Genomic DNA, 16,463 nt, shown 5'->3' on the forward strand with positions numbered 1-16,463 from the left:
AGCGCGCGGTGCCCCCGGTGCAAGTGGTACATGCGAAATGAATCCTGCAACAGCAGCGAACTGTGCCGTGCCCACCTTGTGGTGGTGCCCGTTCCTTCCGTTGGTGTTTCTGTGGGCTGTTATGTTAGATTGGAGTAGAAAAGAAGGGAGAAAGAAAGAACAGAGGAGAGAACAAGGAGGAGGATGAGAGAGGTGTTAGGGCATGTGATGCTTGGTTCCGTGGTGGACCTCCAACTCAATTCCCTGCCACTGTTTGCCTGTGTGACAGCCACACCTCCATCAGCATCAGCTGGGGGTACTTGCAAGGTACAACCTCCATTTCAGCTAAACTAATCAGTGTGAGTGCCATGGCCAGCTCCCATTGGCCGAGAGGAAGTGACCAACTGGACTCGACTGCGGGTGCGTAGGATGTATGTAGGCCTGATCTCAGACACGAGCTGGCCGGTCATTAATAATAAAGTGTCATTTGGGCTAAGCAAGTACGGTGCTTGAAATCCGTAACACGGAAATTCTCAGCCAAAGTGAAAGTCAATGGGAAGCTTCCCAAGTCATTAGCGCACACCACGTCCGCTTCAGGTTTTATTCCCTCAAAAGCGACAGGAAAGAGCAGATAAAAACCACAATCATCACCATAATCATCGTTAATAAAGCAAGAGTCAATGAGAGGGTGACCAATGCTAATACCCTCCACTGAACACTAAAGAGGCTTAACAAAAAATAACAGACAGACAATATGCTGCTGCTGCTACGTGCTATGTCCAAATAATACATGCATGACAATAATAACTTGACTAATACATCAACAAAACGGCGTCTAGGTGGTACTCATCCTGTGCCTCCTCCCATAGCACAGGAGATAATCAATGGAGTATCAAATATCAATAGTTGAACTAATTATTTAACCGTGGGCGTGGACTTATGTACACAGACACGAAGTGCAGAGATGCCATGTCCAACATGCTGCTGCTTCTATCGATCTCGTAGTTCTTCTCCTTCTCATCTCCGGGATACACGGCAGGGAGCTTAATTAGCAGCAGCCCAATGCTTGGCTACTGTATTGTTTACTTGTCCTCGTGCTGCTGCGATCATTTCGTTTTCAGAACTCCATTGATGGTTGGAAGCAAGAGCACGAGTGCACTCAGCTGCGCGCTTCTCCGTCTTCGAGCACACCAAAAGATGAGAGCTTTCACAGTTGGTTGTGGGTTGCTGCTCCGGGACAGGTGGTCAACCGAGGGGCTGCAGCTGGCCGCATTGCATCTGCATCAGAACAGAGTCGTCGAGGCGGCCGCCGTGATGGCCGGCGACGTGTGAATTGCTGGCCTCCAGCTTCACCTGGCCGTAGGGATGGGGCACGAAGTGGTGCCCGGCGCCACGGCCGAGCTGATGCGGCGGGGGAGGCTTGCTGTCGACGAGGACGCCGAACTGCTCCGAGATGACCGGCGCCGCAGCGGCAGAGGAAGAGTGCGCGGTGAGCACGGACGGCGGCGACGGCGAGGGGTTGCCGTGGTCATCGTCGGGGATGTTAACGGTGGTGATGTCGTGGATGCTGGAGCGGCGCTTGTCCTTGCCGCCGGAGTTGAGCCGGATGAAGTACTTCTGCGCGTGGCTGGCCACCTGCGTCGGCGTCCGGCTCGTCACGAAGTTGCGCGAGATGTTCCTCCAGTCCCCTCGCCCGTACTTCTTCAGCCCCATCAAGAACAACCTGGACAAGAAAACCTCATCAATTCAGCTCCAAGAACATCAGCTGGTCCAATTCCATCAAGATTGAAGGTAAGCAGGGGGGGCCTACTTGTGCTCCTCCTCTGTCCACGGCACGCCCTTCTTGCGCTCCTGGTCGGGGCCGCGCGCGCGTTTGCCGCCGACCATGTAGCAGGAGCGCTTGAACCCAAGGCCGGCAGCATCATCGCCGCCGTCCCAGTCGAGCGTGAACCCGGAGGACGGGGAGCCGCCGGCGCCGTAGTGGGGGAAGGGCACGAGGCCGGCCTCGATGAAGCAGACGTCGTTCTCGAGGTCGTCGTAGTGCGTCATGATGTCAGCCACCGTCTTGCCGGGCAGCAGCTCCGCCACCCGCTCCCACCTCTCCGGGTCGTTCCGGTCGACCGCCGCCAGAGCCTGCTCGAACACCTTGTTCTCCTCCAGCGTCCACGGGCTCCCGCCGCCGCTCCGCCGGTCCTGCAAGAACCACCCGCCCGCCGCCTGGCCGGCGAAGTAGTGAGCCGGCGCCGGCGGTAGCACCTCCATGTACGACTCCTTCATCATCTCCGTGAGCCGGCCAACCGACCAAGATTTCACCTTACTTCTCAAAAGCGAGTTCTTGGGAGGAGGAGGAAGAGTAAGGGGAGGTGGAAGGGGGGAGATGGGGGCAGCAGAGCAGGGCGGTATTTATGCAGCACCGGCGGTGATGGTATCGATTCCGGCAGATGCCAAAGTGGCCACAGATGATTCGGCCTCCACCTTCAGAGCCGCTTAAAAGAAATCAAGGCGTTCGTGATTGGCTCTTGGTGGAGTTTGTGGCGTCTCAACCAAACAAACAAAAGCCTTCTCCCTCCTCCTCGCTCTCTCCCTTCTGCGAGGTGCGAGCTGAGAAGAAGAGAGCACAGGAGCAAGGCGGAGCTCTGTAGTCTGGGCTTCTTTCGGTTCGGTTCGGCTCACCCGTGTGCGCGACTGCGCGTGTGGGTGTTGGTCCAGGCTGGAGAAATAATAATAGGGAAACTGGGTGCCTTTCCTGTGCAGTTGCAGGCAACGTTGCGTCTCTTTATTGGCCGTTGCTTGCCGCTTTTCCCAATGCTGGAGGAGGGCTAGTTCCGGCTTGTTTATTCATCCTCCATTCATTTCCCCTGACCCAGCCGACCCATTTTCTCCTGTGTGCTGGTACTAGTAGCATTTTCGATCCGGTTTTCCTATGCCGTTCTCTTTTCTTCCCAGTTTTCCATGCTTGTAATTCGAGCTCCCTTCCGTATTATAAAATATCTATATTTATCATGAATCAATAAAAATATGTTTTTATATGTGCCAAAATTTATTAGCTTTTATATAATTGTAAATATTATATTTTATAGTGCAAAGCAAAGATAGTAATTTTTTAACGATCATCTCTGTACAACATACCAGGAGTGCATTGCATAAACAACACATGACAAAAGAGATCGATTGTTCCATGTTTATTGTGCTCCCTTAGATCTTTGAGGCACAAACTAAGCAGAGTTGATGAGTGGTTCCATTCCTCCGCATTGGTGTTATATGCTCACCTTAGATGGAGTCATACTCTCGTAAAGCCATTTTCACTCTAGCCTCCCTCGTGCGTCGGAGCTAAAGCAGAAACATGTAGGGGCGGTGACACACTCAGATCAGGAGGAACACATAGTGTACCAGGAAAGTCGATAGGTAAGAGGAAGAGGTGCCAACAGGGAGAGAGGAGAGGTTGATGGACGATAATAATGAAGTTCGTTCGTAGAGGCAGGCAGAGGGAAGATGCTGGTGATGAAGTTCATTCACAAGGACCACAATGGTGGAGAGGGGAGAAGTCGCCACCGGTGATGAGCACCGGAAACTCTACGGACACTCGGGAATGGATTGGAGGAAAGATTTTATATTATTCTCTGGATTTTATGGCGACCGTTGTATAATTTTGATCTCTTATGTAAATTACAAATATTGAAGGACTAAAATGAAAAATGCTAGGGGCTGACAAAAAAACCTTAAAGCCACTCTTGAAACCACTCCACATTATGATAAATCTAGATTTTTAACATGTGTCGGTTTACATGGCACCGTAAGACTATTCGTATGAGTGGTCTCTATTATTGATGCCCTTAGAGGCTTGACACTTGTTCCACTATCCTATTTTCATATCGTATCTTCCTATATATTCTCACATCATTCTGACTCTATGTAAATATGGCATAAATGATGAGATGCGATGGTTATGTTTTCCCATTCACATATACACATATAAAAAACTCTCATCACTTCATATAACAATTTTTAGAATCGCTTCTATGGAGAAAATAAGATATTTAGAGGAGCTTAGTTTGTCTAAGAGGATATCTGACAATGGCAGCTCAATTAGATCCATGGCCTCCACAAACACTGGTGTATTCTTCAACTTCAGCCCCGTTCTTTTATGGGTTAATAATGGGCCCGTAAAACATTAAAACAGATTAATATATGATAGATTAATTATTAGCTATAAAAAATTTAAAAATTATGTTAATATAATTTTTAAATCAACTTTCTATATGAAATTTCTAGAAAAAATATTATTTAGTAGTTTGATAAACGTACGTGTGAAAAAGAGAAAATCTAGGTTAGTAAACCTGGAGAAAGAACGGGGCCTTCGTCGCTAAAAACATTGAGAAATTTAGCAAGAGTCATCCCACACATGAATCATATTGTCGCAGTATTGGTCAAAGGTGTGATATTCGATTGAATTGCATATAGTCACATATTGCAGTAAAAATTGCAGGTCTGCATTGTTTTTAGAAGATTTTAGGTCAAACCATCGTGCCCCGTGCGCTTCACTCTTCTCCTTTTTGTTAAAAATGAATGCTCCCTTTATGAATACACGACTATATATATATTTTCCAATACAGTCTGAATGAAAGACACCAAAATTATTTGGTTTGCTTCTTCATTCTTTGCACAAGTCTAATGCTATTTGAAATCTGTGAAAGCAATTAATTATGCTACTTTATTCTCAACAAATTTCTTTTTAACACAATTTAAGCTCTATTCCTCTATATATCATCCCTCGTTCGGAGATGCATCGTGTCAAATATCTGTGACAACTATATGCATCATTTCTACTGCAGCATTATTAAAAGGAATCAATATATTCCCTCCATTCTTACAAAAGAGAGAGAGAGAGAGATCAACTTCAGAGGATGAGGCTGAGGTTCAGAATCAACTTAATAACTCAGAAATTGTTCTTTTACAAATGAAGTACTAGCAACAACAACGAGTATACTTGCCAGTTTTAGCTATATTTGGAGGTGTAAACTTTGTTTATCGTCAAGTTTGTTACCATAACTTTTTAAGAGAGTTTGTCATCCACAAGTTGGGTAAAGCCGTTGGTCGAAAAACATACCGTCATGAAAATAAGTTATTTACAATACTAGCTATATATATAGAATTAAGAAAAAAATATGACTACACATGATTACAAGAGTTAGTCAACCAAACATGTCTAAAATCAATAGCGGCACCAACACCTCGACTAGTCGAGCTTCCCGTCGCCCTGGCTCCACTACTAGTGCCTTCATCCCTGAGTATCGTTGGGTGTGCAAAAAATGATCGAGCACCGAAAAACTTAAGTTGTTAGGCACCCAAACTAGATAATGTCGATGACTACATCACTATGTAAAATCCTATAGGCTATAGCATATCTCCATAAGACATGACCAAATTAGTCATCATACCAAACACCCTCAAACCTATGAGCACGATATTTTGAACTTATATATGAGGTTGTAGAAACTACAGTGTTCCTTATGCCATAGCCATCGCAATCAGCTAGCTAGTGGCCATATTTCGCCGGAGTCGACGCGATGGTGGGGACTATGGTCTCACGAGGCTTTGTGGAGCTCCAATGGCTCAAGTGTGTATTAGGTAGAAGACCAAAACTCCGTAGCTCAGCTCCAAGCGTTGGGCAAGACATGGCCTCGTGGGTGGCCAGGGGCATAGTCGGATTTCCTATCCCACCCCTGTCACCAACATGAACACCCTAAAAACAGCATCAAGAACCACCCCCACCTCCTCGCTGCCGCTGTCAAGCAGAACCTCTGCAGCACCTTGCGGTGCCTAGCATTCGAATACTCTTGCAAGCACCAAACACCTTGTGTAGGACCATGCCACGTCTACAATGCGATACAAGTTGATGTCGCGGAAGAAGGCATGCTGCTTCACGTTGTGCGCGCCGAGGCATCGATGAGCCAGAAGCGGGGATGACGATGCCCAACGACCACTCTCGAGAACGATGCCTTGCGAAGATCTCATTACCATGGAGGATGGGTAGGTGATGGGTCAGCATCGGTGGATGGATGGACATGTCGGATAGGAGATATCGAGTGAATGGATAAACACACACTTCTTTTCATTTTTTATTCACAGAGATTCTGCGAAAGAGAAATTGAAGAAGGGTAAAATTGTCTTTGGGCCATGGCTTTCTGAACTAATGATACTGATTATGGGCTCATGTGGCTTTAACTCTGGTTTCCAATTTGTTTGAACTCACCTAAGAGCATTTCCAGCAATGTTGAATTTTACTCCAACGTAATCTCCAACAACGCCCAATACCTACTCCTAATTTTACGTTGCTCATAATACTGACCGAAAATAAGTTAGATTTGGAGGTCTTTTTGTTATTCCCAATTGCTCTAATCGGTAAAAAAAAGGCTTTGTGCATACTTATTCTTTCAACGTGAACACTTTTTTCTTTATCATGCTCCTCCTCTGTCCCTCGGACGTTCAGCTGCCTTTGCCCGCACCCCGCCTCCTTCCCCTTCGTCGTTCGGCCACAACAAACATGCACGTCGCAACCCCGATGTGCAACAAGAGAAAATATGGCATGGCCGATACCGTGCAAACAAGAAAAACTACGAAGTAGCCGATACTGTAGGACGATAAAAAGAAGTTGCCGCGGTCGATCGTGCGTGCTCATGGAGTAGTTAAACAATCCTAAACTAATGAACAGTCCCACTCCTGTCTATGTGGCAGACTAAGTAATTTTAGGAATCTAAATATAGGAACATAGTTAGAATTGAGAAAGATTTAGGAAGTTATTTTGGGACAACTCTCAATATAGCGATGTTGAGAATCAGTTTTTGGCAATATCTTAGAGATGCTCTAGGAACATAGTGATTGAAAGATGTGCGCTGTAGTAGTGTTTTTATAAGCTCTAGTTGATGTTAGTTAGGTTTGTGCATGCCCTAATGCCTTACATCTAAAGTTATTTCAATGGTTAGGTTTATCTCTCATAAAATATAACTTTTTACCACTCTTTGGCATCAAATTTATCGTTTCACTTTACTAACGCGGTGAGAGTAATTAAACTCTAGAGAGTGACTTAAAAAATTAAAAGCCCCTCATCTCTCTCGTTTCTCCTCTCTCAGGATGGTGTTGAATTAAAAATAATAATCCAAATGGCATCTCACGCTGGTGGCCCAGTTCACGTGGGGGGGGGGGGGGGGGGGGGGGGGGGGGGGGGGGGAGAGGTCTTTTTACCACGGATACTTGTGGAGTTGTGGTGCAAGCCCTGTAGTTCTGTTCTGCCTGTACAGTGCAACAGAAAGGGAAAACGAAAGCGGGGAAAAAAAAAAGGAGTACAGAGGCGCACCAAACCGGGGGCTACAGAAACGTACTTCGGGCCTCGTATAAATACCATGTGTAATGATCTCGCCGAGCACTGAATACAATACCGGTGTGCTCTACCTACTTCCGGACTCCTGGCCACGACCGGGAGAGCAGATGGCGCCGGCGCAGCGCACCGTGCGTGCTCAAATTTTAATGGTGTTCCTGTGCTTTGTGTATCTAAGGGATTCTCGGTTTTAGCCCCGTTTAGTTTCCAAAATCTTCACGATCATCGTCACATCAAATCTTTAGATATTTAGAGAGCATTAAGTATAGTTAAAAAATAATTAATTACACAGTTTAAAAGGAATTTGCGAGATGAACTTTTTGAGTCTAACTGGTACGTGATTATTCATAACTGCTACATTAACTCACATGTGCTAATGATAGATTAATTAGGCTTAAAAAATTTGTCTCGTGATTTTTTTGACACTTATATAATTATTTTTTAATTAGTCGTTGAAATAGTCTTTCGAATCCGATCAAATATCCGATGTGACACTAATCCAAAAAATTTTACGAACTAAACAAGCCCCTAGTTACGCAATTTTACAGTTACTCAATATATGTCTATAGTACAGTGGATCAATATGCCAGTGGCCAAAAATAGCAGTGATTTAAATAAAGGATCCATGTCTATTTGTCTTTGTCTTTTGGTACTTAATTTAGCTTTTCCACCGGAAGTGGTGAAGACACTAGCTAAAACTTGATTATGCGTGAGGGGGCAGTGGTACGTAGACTAAGCGGAGAAGATGAGAACCTTTTTAGTAGCCCTAGAAATTTTAGATTTCGGTAGGTTTCCGAGGGCAATGTGCTTTTTACTTAGAGAGATCATAGTTTTATTGTAACTGCACGTGATTCTAGGGTTATTTTACGCGTATATATATATATATATATATATATATATATATATATATATATATATATATATATATAAGTGTACGTTTAGAATATGTTGTGTATGCATTATATTTGGACCTAATTCATAATCATAACCTTAGTGATCTACATATGATCATCAAAGCATTATGCCGAATTGATGATTTGGACTAGCCGGTAAAAGAAGGAATCATCTTAACCACATGGGTTATATTCGCTAGCACGGGAGCAGAATACTAGTGTGGAATATGGTGCTAGTGGTGACGATGGTACGGTCTCTCCACCTGCACTGGTTGTCCGTGGAGATAGGCCTTCGATCTCCTTAATTTTAGCGTATATCAGGACTGTTATCTGCTACCTCCGTTTCATAATGTAATATATTTGACTTTTTTTATAACATTTGATCATTCGTCTTATTTAAAAATTTTGTATAAATATAAAAAATAATAAGTTATACTTAAAGTTCTTTCGATAATAAAGTAAGTCGCAAGCAAAATAAATGATATTTCTATAATTTTTTGAATAAGACAAATGATCAAATATTGTAACTAAAAAAGTCAAACATCTTGTATTATGATACTGAGGGAGTATGTTTTAAGGATCGGTGATGCCGTGCATAGTCCATCACATATGTATGAGTCAACCCCTTCATTTTTATTATTGCGATAAACATATTAAGGGCGAGCTAATTATGGAGAGCATGGCGCTTTTGATATCATGTCATGCAAGATATGCATAATTGCACGACTCTGTTAGCGGCGTATGTATGGACGTGAGTGGTGCTATGAGATCAACCAACATAATGGACAAATATAATTAAGCAGAAAAATATTATCAAGTGTACGCAGAGTATAATAAAATCACATAAGATACGTTATGGCACATATGATTTGGTTGAAAACGTTTATAAAAATATTTAGGACATATTCAATTTGGAGATATCAAAATGTTTCATGCAAAAATCCTATAAAAGTATTACATTCCAAAGAACCGCTAAATGTAATTGATAATAACTTGCACTCGTATTATTTCCGTAGAATTCAAGCCAAGAAGATGCCATTGCGTGACAACATGGTCCTCCCTCGATCAGATTCTTGGAATACTTGCACCCAAGTTCATCACCGCAGCCTTGTCTGGTCCGAAACTAGCAGCCTAGCTAAAGGCTAGCTAGCTATAAAGCCTAGAGGCGAGACTGCGAGAGGGAACCAGGCTATACACCATAGCCATCGCTGCGACTTGCGATTATTGGTCGAAACAAAGCGAACAATATATTTATAAATAAAAATAATTTATAGATAAAACTTTTATCGATTTAAAAATCAAAGCTAAAAAATAAAATTCGATTAAAAAAACCTTAAAATTAACTTTAAATTAAATTTTAAATTTTAGATTATAACCCTAACCAAAAAATGTGGGTTCCTTGTTCCAGTCTTCCGCTGCCAAAAAACCGAAAGTTCCCTTGGACCCTGTGGTACTGCCGCTTTTCAGCAACGCCACGCTCCGCTGTGCCCCGCGGTCGGCGCCTCCGGCTTTTCTCTCCCGGCGGGCCGGCGGCGTCCGCTTGTAATGGACGCACGCATCACCTGACCTCATTCCGATGTGTATTACGTCCATGCGCCATATTCTCGCGCCGACCCTCTCATCTTTGGAGCAAAGGGAAAACCCCCTATATACTCTTTTAACCAAACGGGACAATGATGAGTCACAAAGTTGAAATAACTAAATATTAGGCCCGTTTAGTTCCTAAAAATTTCTTTAGACACCTAAATAGAGTATTAAACATAGATAAGTAAAAAAACTAATTACACAGTTATAGGAGAAATCGTGAGACGGATCTTTTAAGCCTAATTAGTACCTGATTAGTAATAAGTGCTACAGTAACCCACATGCGCTAATGCCGGATTAATTATGCTCAAAAGATTCGGCTCGCGGTTTCCATGCTAGCCATGAAATTCGTTTTTTCATTCTTGTCCAAAAACTTCTTTCGATATCCGGTCAAACGTCTGATGTGACATACAAAAATTAGTTAGTGTGCTCTGGCGATTGGTAACTACTGCTGCTGCTGCTTTAATTATGCGGCATAAGCATGGCGGCGGTAGCTCCAGTGGTGCTAGTAGATTTCCGCTAGGTGCTTAAGCTTCCAATCAACACGCAAATGAGAGCTGTCCACCGTGTCATTTTATTTCTATTTATGTTTATGTAATAAAATTTAAACTTTAAACATTAAATTTAAAGTTTTTTCATCGCTGTTTATTTTTTTAGGTTTTTTATCATGTTTAAGAAGTATCTTGAGGCACCAAAAATTTTAACGTAAAACTCTGGTATCTAAATATATATTTAACTCAAGGTACTAATTTTTTATATAAAAAATGATACCGCAAGGTATTTTAAAGAATGGTAAAAAGCTCTTATTTTTAGTTTTTGCTTTTAGAACCAAGAAACGTATATAAAAGTATTATTTATAAATTATTTTTTATTTTCAAATATATTATTTGATTTTTTTTCACCATGACCCGTTTGTTTGTACTGATGACTGGTTATACTGAGCTACTGGCTAATGGATTCATGATGTCTCTATTTCTTTCTCCAAGACTAAAGTACAACAGGAATGTTGTGAACCGTACCAGTAGTTGATTATTTTTACGATGCGGGAGATTTAGGGGTTACTCGCGCGCCGGGGCATTTTACGATGGATTACGTGCTGAGCGGTGGATGGTGCAACGGAGAATTGGATCCCTTCGCTGTCACGCCCCACTTTCGTGTCCCGTTTGAGACGTGACCAACTACCACCCACCTCCTTCATGGCCTTACAAACACGCACACACTGACACCATGACACGCACAATGTCTTTGTCACCACTAGCTTGGATCTGTCGTAGCTTCTGCTTTACATACGCACAGTAAGCATGTCTCGTACATGATCGTACTCTTTCTTCACAGACTCAGAATATTATATCATTACGTAAACTACGCATTAAAAAGGTAGTCGTTCTTTTTTTTTCCCGTCTCCCCTCCTCTCGCTGCACTAGCAACGTGTCCATTTCTCACCACGTCGTGTGTAACAACAATGGAATATAATGTTTCTCAATCTACCCCTTAGCATATCCCCTTAATGATGGGCATGTCCTAAGCAAAAATCCTTCCTCTTAGCTCATGCAAGCCCACTCTAGGGGTTAGGTCTAGCCTGCTGTAACGTATAGATATGCTACTTCAGAGAAAACAATATCCTTAATATGTCGTCTAAAACGAAGGAGCTTTATAACACATCTAATCATTTCACAAAGTAAGAATAACTAAACTTAAGTAGAGAAGCTTTTAATTAAAACAAAACAATAGTAATGAATGGGATTGATAGGGGTTGCAGGATTATCGTGACGAGCAGACTAATTGACAAACCGGTGACCCCACCTTGCTGCCTCCACGAGAATTGCATATTTCAATATTTCTTGTTGAGTCATAGATTTTTATGTTAGATTCATTGGACTCAACAAAGATTTGTCATGTAACCCTCCTTCAAATCTGAGTGTAAATAGTCTACGCACAACCTGAATGAAGCACTTGACATGGTTATCGTTGAAAGTCACACAAGCAAAAGATGTCTCCTAAATCCAGCCAGCCCACAATAATCATGAGAGATCGAGAGTATTTGGATGGCGGCAACGAAAATGTTGTCTTTGCTAGATAAACGAAGGAGGTTGATGAAGATCAAGTAACTTGTGATTTCATGTTGTCTAACCGGACGTCTAAAGGCGAAAGCATCCATGGTCACCAATTAAACTACCTTCACCACTATGGATGTTAATTGTGCCTTTACAAGCACAAAACTGACACGTGGACCCCCGACATTTTTTTGTTTTTTATGCTAATTAGACCGTCACGCATGCCATATATATAGGACAAAAATCACTCTGGAGCGAGTCGAGGGGATGACGGGTAATTTGTCTTATACGAGAAAGCACGAAGAATGTCTGATTTTTGAATTAAGGGGATAATTTATACGGTAGTAGTAGTTTATGGGGTAACTTAGACTTCTTTTCATAATCTATTTAGTTCCATCTATTCAAGGTAATAATCGGGTTAAACAACTACCAGCACACACCTCTCTCCAAATATGTTTTTTTTCCTTTGCTAGAATTTATTGCACGTGTTGAGCAAGAAAATGTAGTTAGCTAATGGTATTATTGTTGTGAAATACGAAAAAAAAAGGATAAGCTTTAATTTTTTTAACTGTAATGTATTTGGTTGTCTAAAAACCTTTAATTCTTTAATCTGGTCTAACAATAGCATTAGATGATAATGGTCTATTGCTAATAGCAAGGTGACCAAATTTAATTTAGCCATTCTATCGGATGACACAGAGGGTCCAATCTTCAGTAGATGTCGCCCTTCAGACTAATTAAATTGGCACAGCTCTCGATGTACTTGTGTTGCCAGCCAATGACAAGGCCTGCGTACAACTTAAGAAGTCGTGACACCAACAATTAACGGCAAATCATATGATTAAGATTTCATGTAGACCTAAGCACAGTACTGCCTAATCTCATCTCTCTAGTGTACATTAAATATTCAGATCGTCGTCCAAAAGAACTTTCGCACCATTAGATATTTTTTTTATAACTTGTGCTACCGCATAATACCAAAGATTGGTAATAGTTGAGCAAATGTATGAAAACAGGGCGTCGCCAAAAATGTCACACGAACAGGAGAAAATTTTCGTACTATAAGATATTTTAACTTGAATTAATGGATATGTTCTATAAATATATTCGGATTAATTACGATCTAAATAAAGCTATGTAAAATAGACATAATATTTAATTTAAAGGAAAATTTCATCAAATTCCAAATATAAAATTAACAGGTAAAATACTATAAAATTTTCAACTATCATTGCAAATTGATGGCAATCTGACTATCCTGCCAATCCTCTCTTCTTCCTTTATTTCTCCTTTCTCCGCGCATGATAAACTGTGGCCACTGAATTTGGTTGCTTGTAGAGTTGTCTCCAATTTTCAAAAAATTCATCCCCAGCTCAGCTTAATTCCAATTCGGTTTCCGTCTTGCATCAGTTGAACAAACTCTTTCCCTCTGGTCCGTACTCAGTAGTCACAACCTCACTGGTGCGCTCTCTCTCTCTCTCTCTCTCTCTCTCTCTCTCTCTCTCTCTCTCTCTCTCTCTCTCTCTCTCTCTCTCTCTCTCTCTCTCTCTCTCTCTCTATTTTGCACTAGACCCTGCTCTTGTTAGCTTGTCGCTATAACCTTTTTGTATTTGAAGTTCTTTAGGAGTATTGCTAATTATGTTGAGCTATGAAATGGTAGTGCACCTAGGTCCTGTTCTTCTTTTCTGAATGATAAAAAAATATCTGTTTTTTATAACTTCATAATTACATAAATGATAGAATTAATCAGTGAAAGTTTAAAAAATTACTCTAGAAATATAAGATAATGAACTTTATAAACATTTTTTTGGAAAAACATATTGTTTAGTAGTCTGGAAAGCGTGTGTGAAAAACCGAGGAAACATATGAGAAAAATCTAGTAAAAAGACGTAGACATACAATTATTGGCCTCCTTTATATGTTTATTATTGACTGTTGGTAGGTTGTTCCTGTATCAGTGCATTTCTGTTTAAGATGACAATAATGCATGCTTGTACTGCACACTGTGCAGTGTGTAGTGACTAGTGAGCAGCGACAAGTGCCCAACAGTTACAGTATTACATTCAGCTCTGGAATTCCTCACCTCTTTTGGTATACATACAAGAACAAAGGGGTTGCTCTTTGGGGTAATGAAGGGATACCACTCGATAAATTAATCGTTCTTTGCCCAGGCGTTCTGATGCCTCCATCACATGACCTCACAAAGAACCAAACGAGCATTTTGGATGCATGCAACTCCATTGACAGGAAGAAAGTACACCAAATGCTGACAGGAGCTTGGCCCGGAAGAGGATTCCCCTCATGTCATTTGTTTGGTTCAAAAAGTGACTTCTGCTGGAAATTTTGTATGGCGAAAACCATTCAATTTTTCTCCTTGTTGGGAGAAAGAACATTGGTGGCGGTTGATGCGGTTGAAATGCTGAATATTGCGACCCTGAAGCAGAAGAATTGCTACGCCAAGGAAAGCATCCGGTGCTGCTTATGGCAAAAACAAGATGCGTCTATTTAATTAGAGGGCCAGCCACGGAAGCAAAAATGATGTCAAAGATTCGTTCGTCTTAGAAGAAGATGATTTCCTGATGAGCGCTAAGAAATCCATGTTCTATCTTGAGTTTACGGTTTACCTAGCCAGAGAAGATAGAATTTATTGGGCTTAACCGCCTAAGCCCATATCTGCAAGCTCATGCGTTGTGAAAAGGACAATAAAGTGTATTTTGCCTCCCTCAAACTATTGATTGAATCTAATTTGCATTCCTTAATCGCAAAACGAGATATAAAGGCTTTGTCGACTATTCAAATTGGTTCATTTTACCTTCCTTGGCAGCTCCAACGACAGCTTTGTTCTACATAACATTAATGTTTGCCACGCTGGACAAAGACCAGTCAAAGTACCACATAGGCATCACATCGGACGGAATCACTATTAAAACCTCTATGTTGGCAGAATACACTAATACCGAGGAGCTGTATATGCAGTTTTATGGTCGAGGGATGCAAATCGCATTGGGTTTATAGTTAAGGGAAGCAAAATATATTTTTTTCCTCATGAGAATATTGCAAAATCTTAAGCCCATTAATCTAAATGCAGGCCTAAGATTCGTTCTAATGTTCATTTTCTAGGCGATGAGGCCAGTGATCTAGCCGATAGCCGGCTCATCTTCCACCATGTTGTGGAGACATCAGGCCATGCCACCACTGGATTGTGGGGTGATTCGGAATGGTGGCACAACACAAAACAAAGGCCTAGAGAGGAGAGAGTAAATAAGGATTAGTCGAGCCGTGCAAGTCGCAGCTGACTATGCAACTTGATCAGGACCTGTTCTCAACCTTGGGGGGCCTTAGGGTGAGATAAAAAATAGAGACCCATATTTGAGTGCAGGTGTTTCCAATAATTTATTACAGTACAGTGGTGCATGGGCATGGTGATTGTGTAGACACCAAAATAGAAGAAAGAAACAAAAATACGTAGAAGCACTATAAATGAGGAAACAGGCCACAACAGTCATCACCACTAGAAAATTAGTGAAAATCTATAAGATAAATAAATTAGCACAAGGATATCAAAGTAGCAATAAAGTAATGCACCTAATACCGAGTCAAACTAGCTAGATTAGCGCCATGTCAAAAAAAAAACACACTCAATACTATGTTAGGACTTTATTTGTAATGGTTTGATAGATGAGTGATGTGATGTACACGGTTTTGCAGTCGAGGGATTAAATCGAACTCACTCTATAATTAAGGAATGCAAAATGGTTTTTTTTTTCTCTTTCAATAAGTGTTTGAAATAAGCATATTGGCCCATCGGCTGAAATAGCCCAGCCATGTCGGCCCGTTTGAACCCTTAGACGGCAGATTGGCGGGAGGGAGAAGGGGTAAAAAAGAACTGTACTAAATCCTTGACATTAGCCCGACATCGTCTTTGTGGGAGAGAAACATGAACAGCCGAGAGAAGAGGCAGATATCGTACGGTCTTCAGATCCAATGCGGGAAATCGCAGTGGGAATCGACTGTAAATTTGTAGTGCATGTCCTCCAATTTTCTCTAAAAATTTGTAGTGCCCTTCCTCCTACCGAAGTCGCATTGGCACCCTTCCATTCTGCTGTTGCTCCTTTAGCCTAGCTAGAGGTGGTAATGAAGACCCATTATCCAAAATTCGATGGGTATTTATACTAGTAGAGTGGACAAATAGGTTAAATTTTGTATGCATGGATAGCTTAATCAAAAAAAATTATACCCGATAGGTTATTAGGTATAGGTATGAGTATGCAGTACCCATACCTAACCCAACGGATACCCATTAAAAATAAACAAATATATATTCTAGTCTTGGCCCATCAAAACTAGGCCCAACAAAAAACTCATCTAAAAGCCAGTCCAATTGTCTATTGTAGAAAAACCCTAGATTGTTGGTTTCTTAATTTCTCCCTAGCTAACATAGAGTACAAGACTATGGCCGTATTCGTTTGGAATTGTTTTGGTGTAAGCTATCCGGCGCAGAAAACGTATAATAGATTAGATTAGTACATGATTAATTTATTACTAATTATAAAAAATTAAAAATAGATTAATATACAA

The 16,463-nt window shown here is 41.6% G+C and overlaps 1 protein-coding gene across 1 annotated transcript; it reads right to left on the reverse strand.

The window, feature by feature from the left end:
• Positions 1 to 581: 581 nt before the first annotated feature.
• Positions 582 to 2,711, reverse strand: LOC102706753 (transcription factor DIVARICATA-like). Its single transcript, XM_006654426.3, has 2 exons — positions 1,790 to 2,711; positions 582 to 1,702 (listed from the first exon to the last, which is right to left on the reverse strand). Exons 1-2 carry the CDS (start codon positions 2,257 to 2,259, stop codon positions 1,225 to 1,227), a joined length of 948 nt encoding a protein of 315 aa, XP_006654489.1. The 5' UTR covers positions 2,260 to 2,711; the 3' UTR covers positions 582 to 1,224.
• Positions 2,712 to 16,463: the final 13,752 nt, after the last annotated feature.

The sequence above is a fragment of the Oryza brachyantha genome, chromosome 5 (genome assembly GCF_000231095.2).
Source record: "Oryza brachyantha chromosome 5, ObraRS2, whole genome shotgun sequence".
Classification (NCBI taxonomy): Eukaryota; Viridiplantae; Streptophyta; class Magnoliopsida; order Poales; family Poaceae; genus Oryza; species Oryza brachyantha.

Excerpts from the sequence above, each read along its gene's own strand:
- LOC102706753 (XM_006654426.3), bottom strand. The coding sequence starts at position 2,259 with ATGATGAAGGAGTCGTACATGGAGGTGCTACCGCCGGCGCCGGCTCAC. Across the intron at positions 1,703-1,789 it reads TGGACAGAGGAGGAGCACAA|GTTGTTCTTGATGGGGCTGA; the intron begins GTAGGCCCCCCC and ends TTTCTTGTCCAG.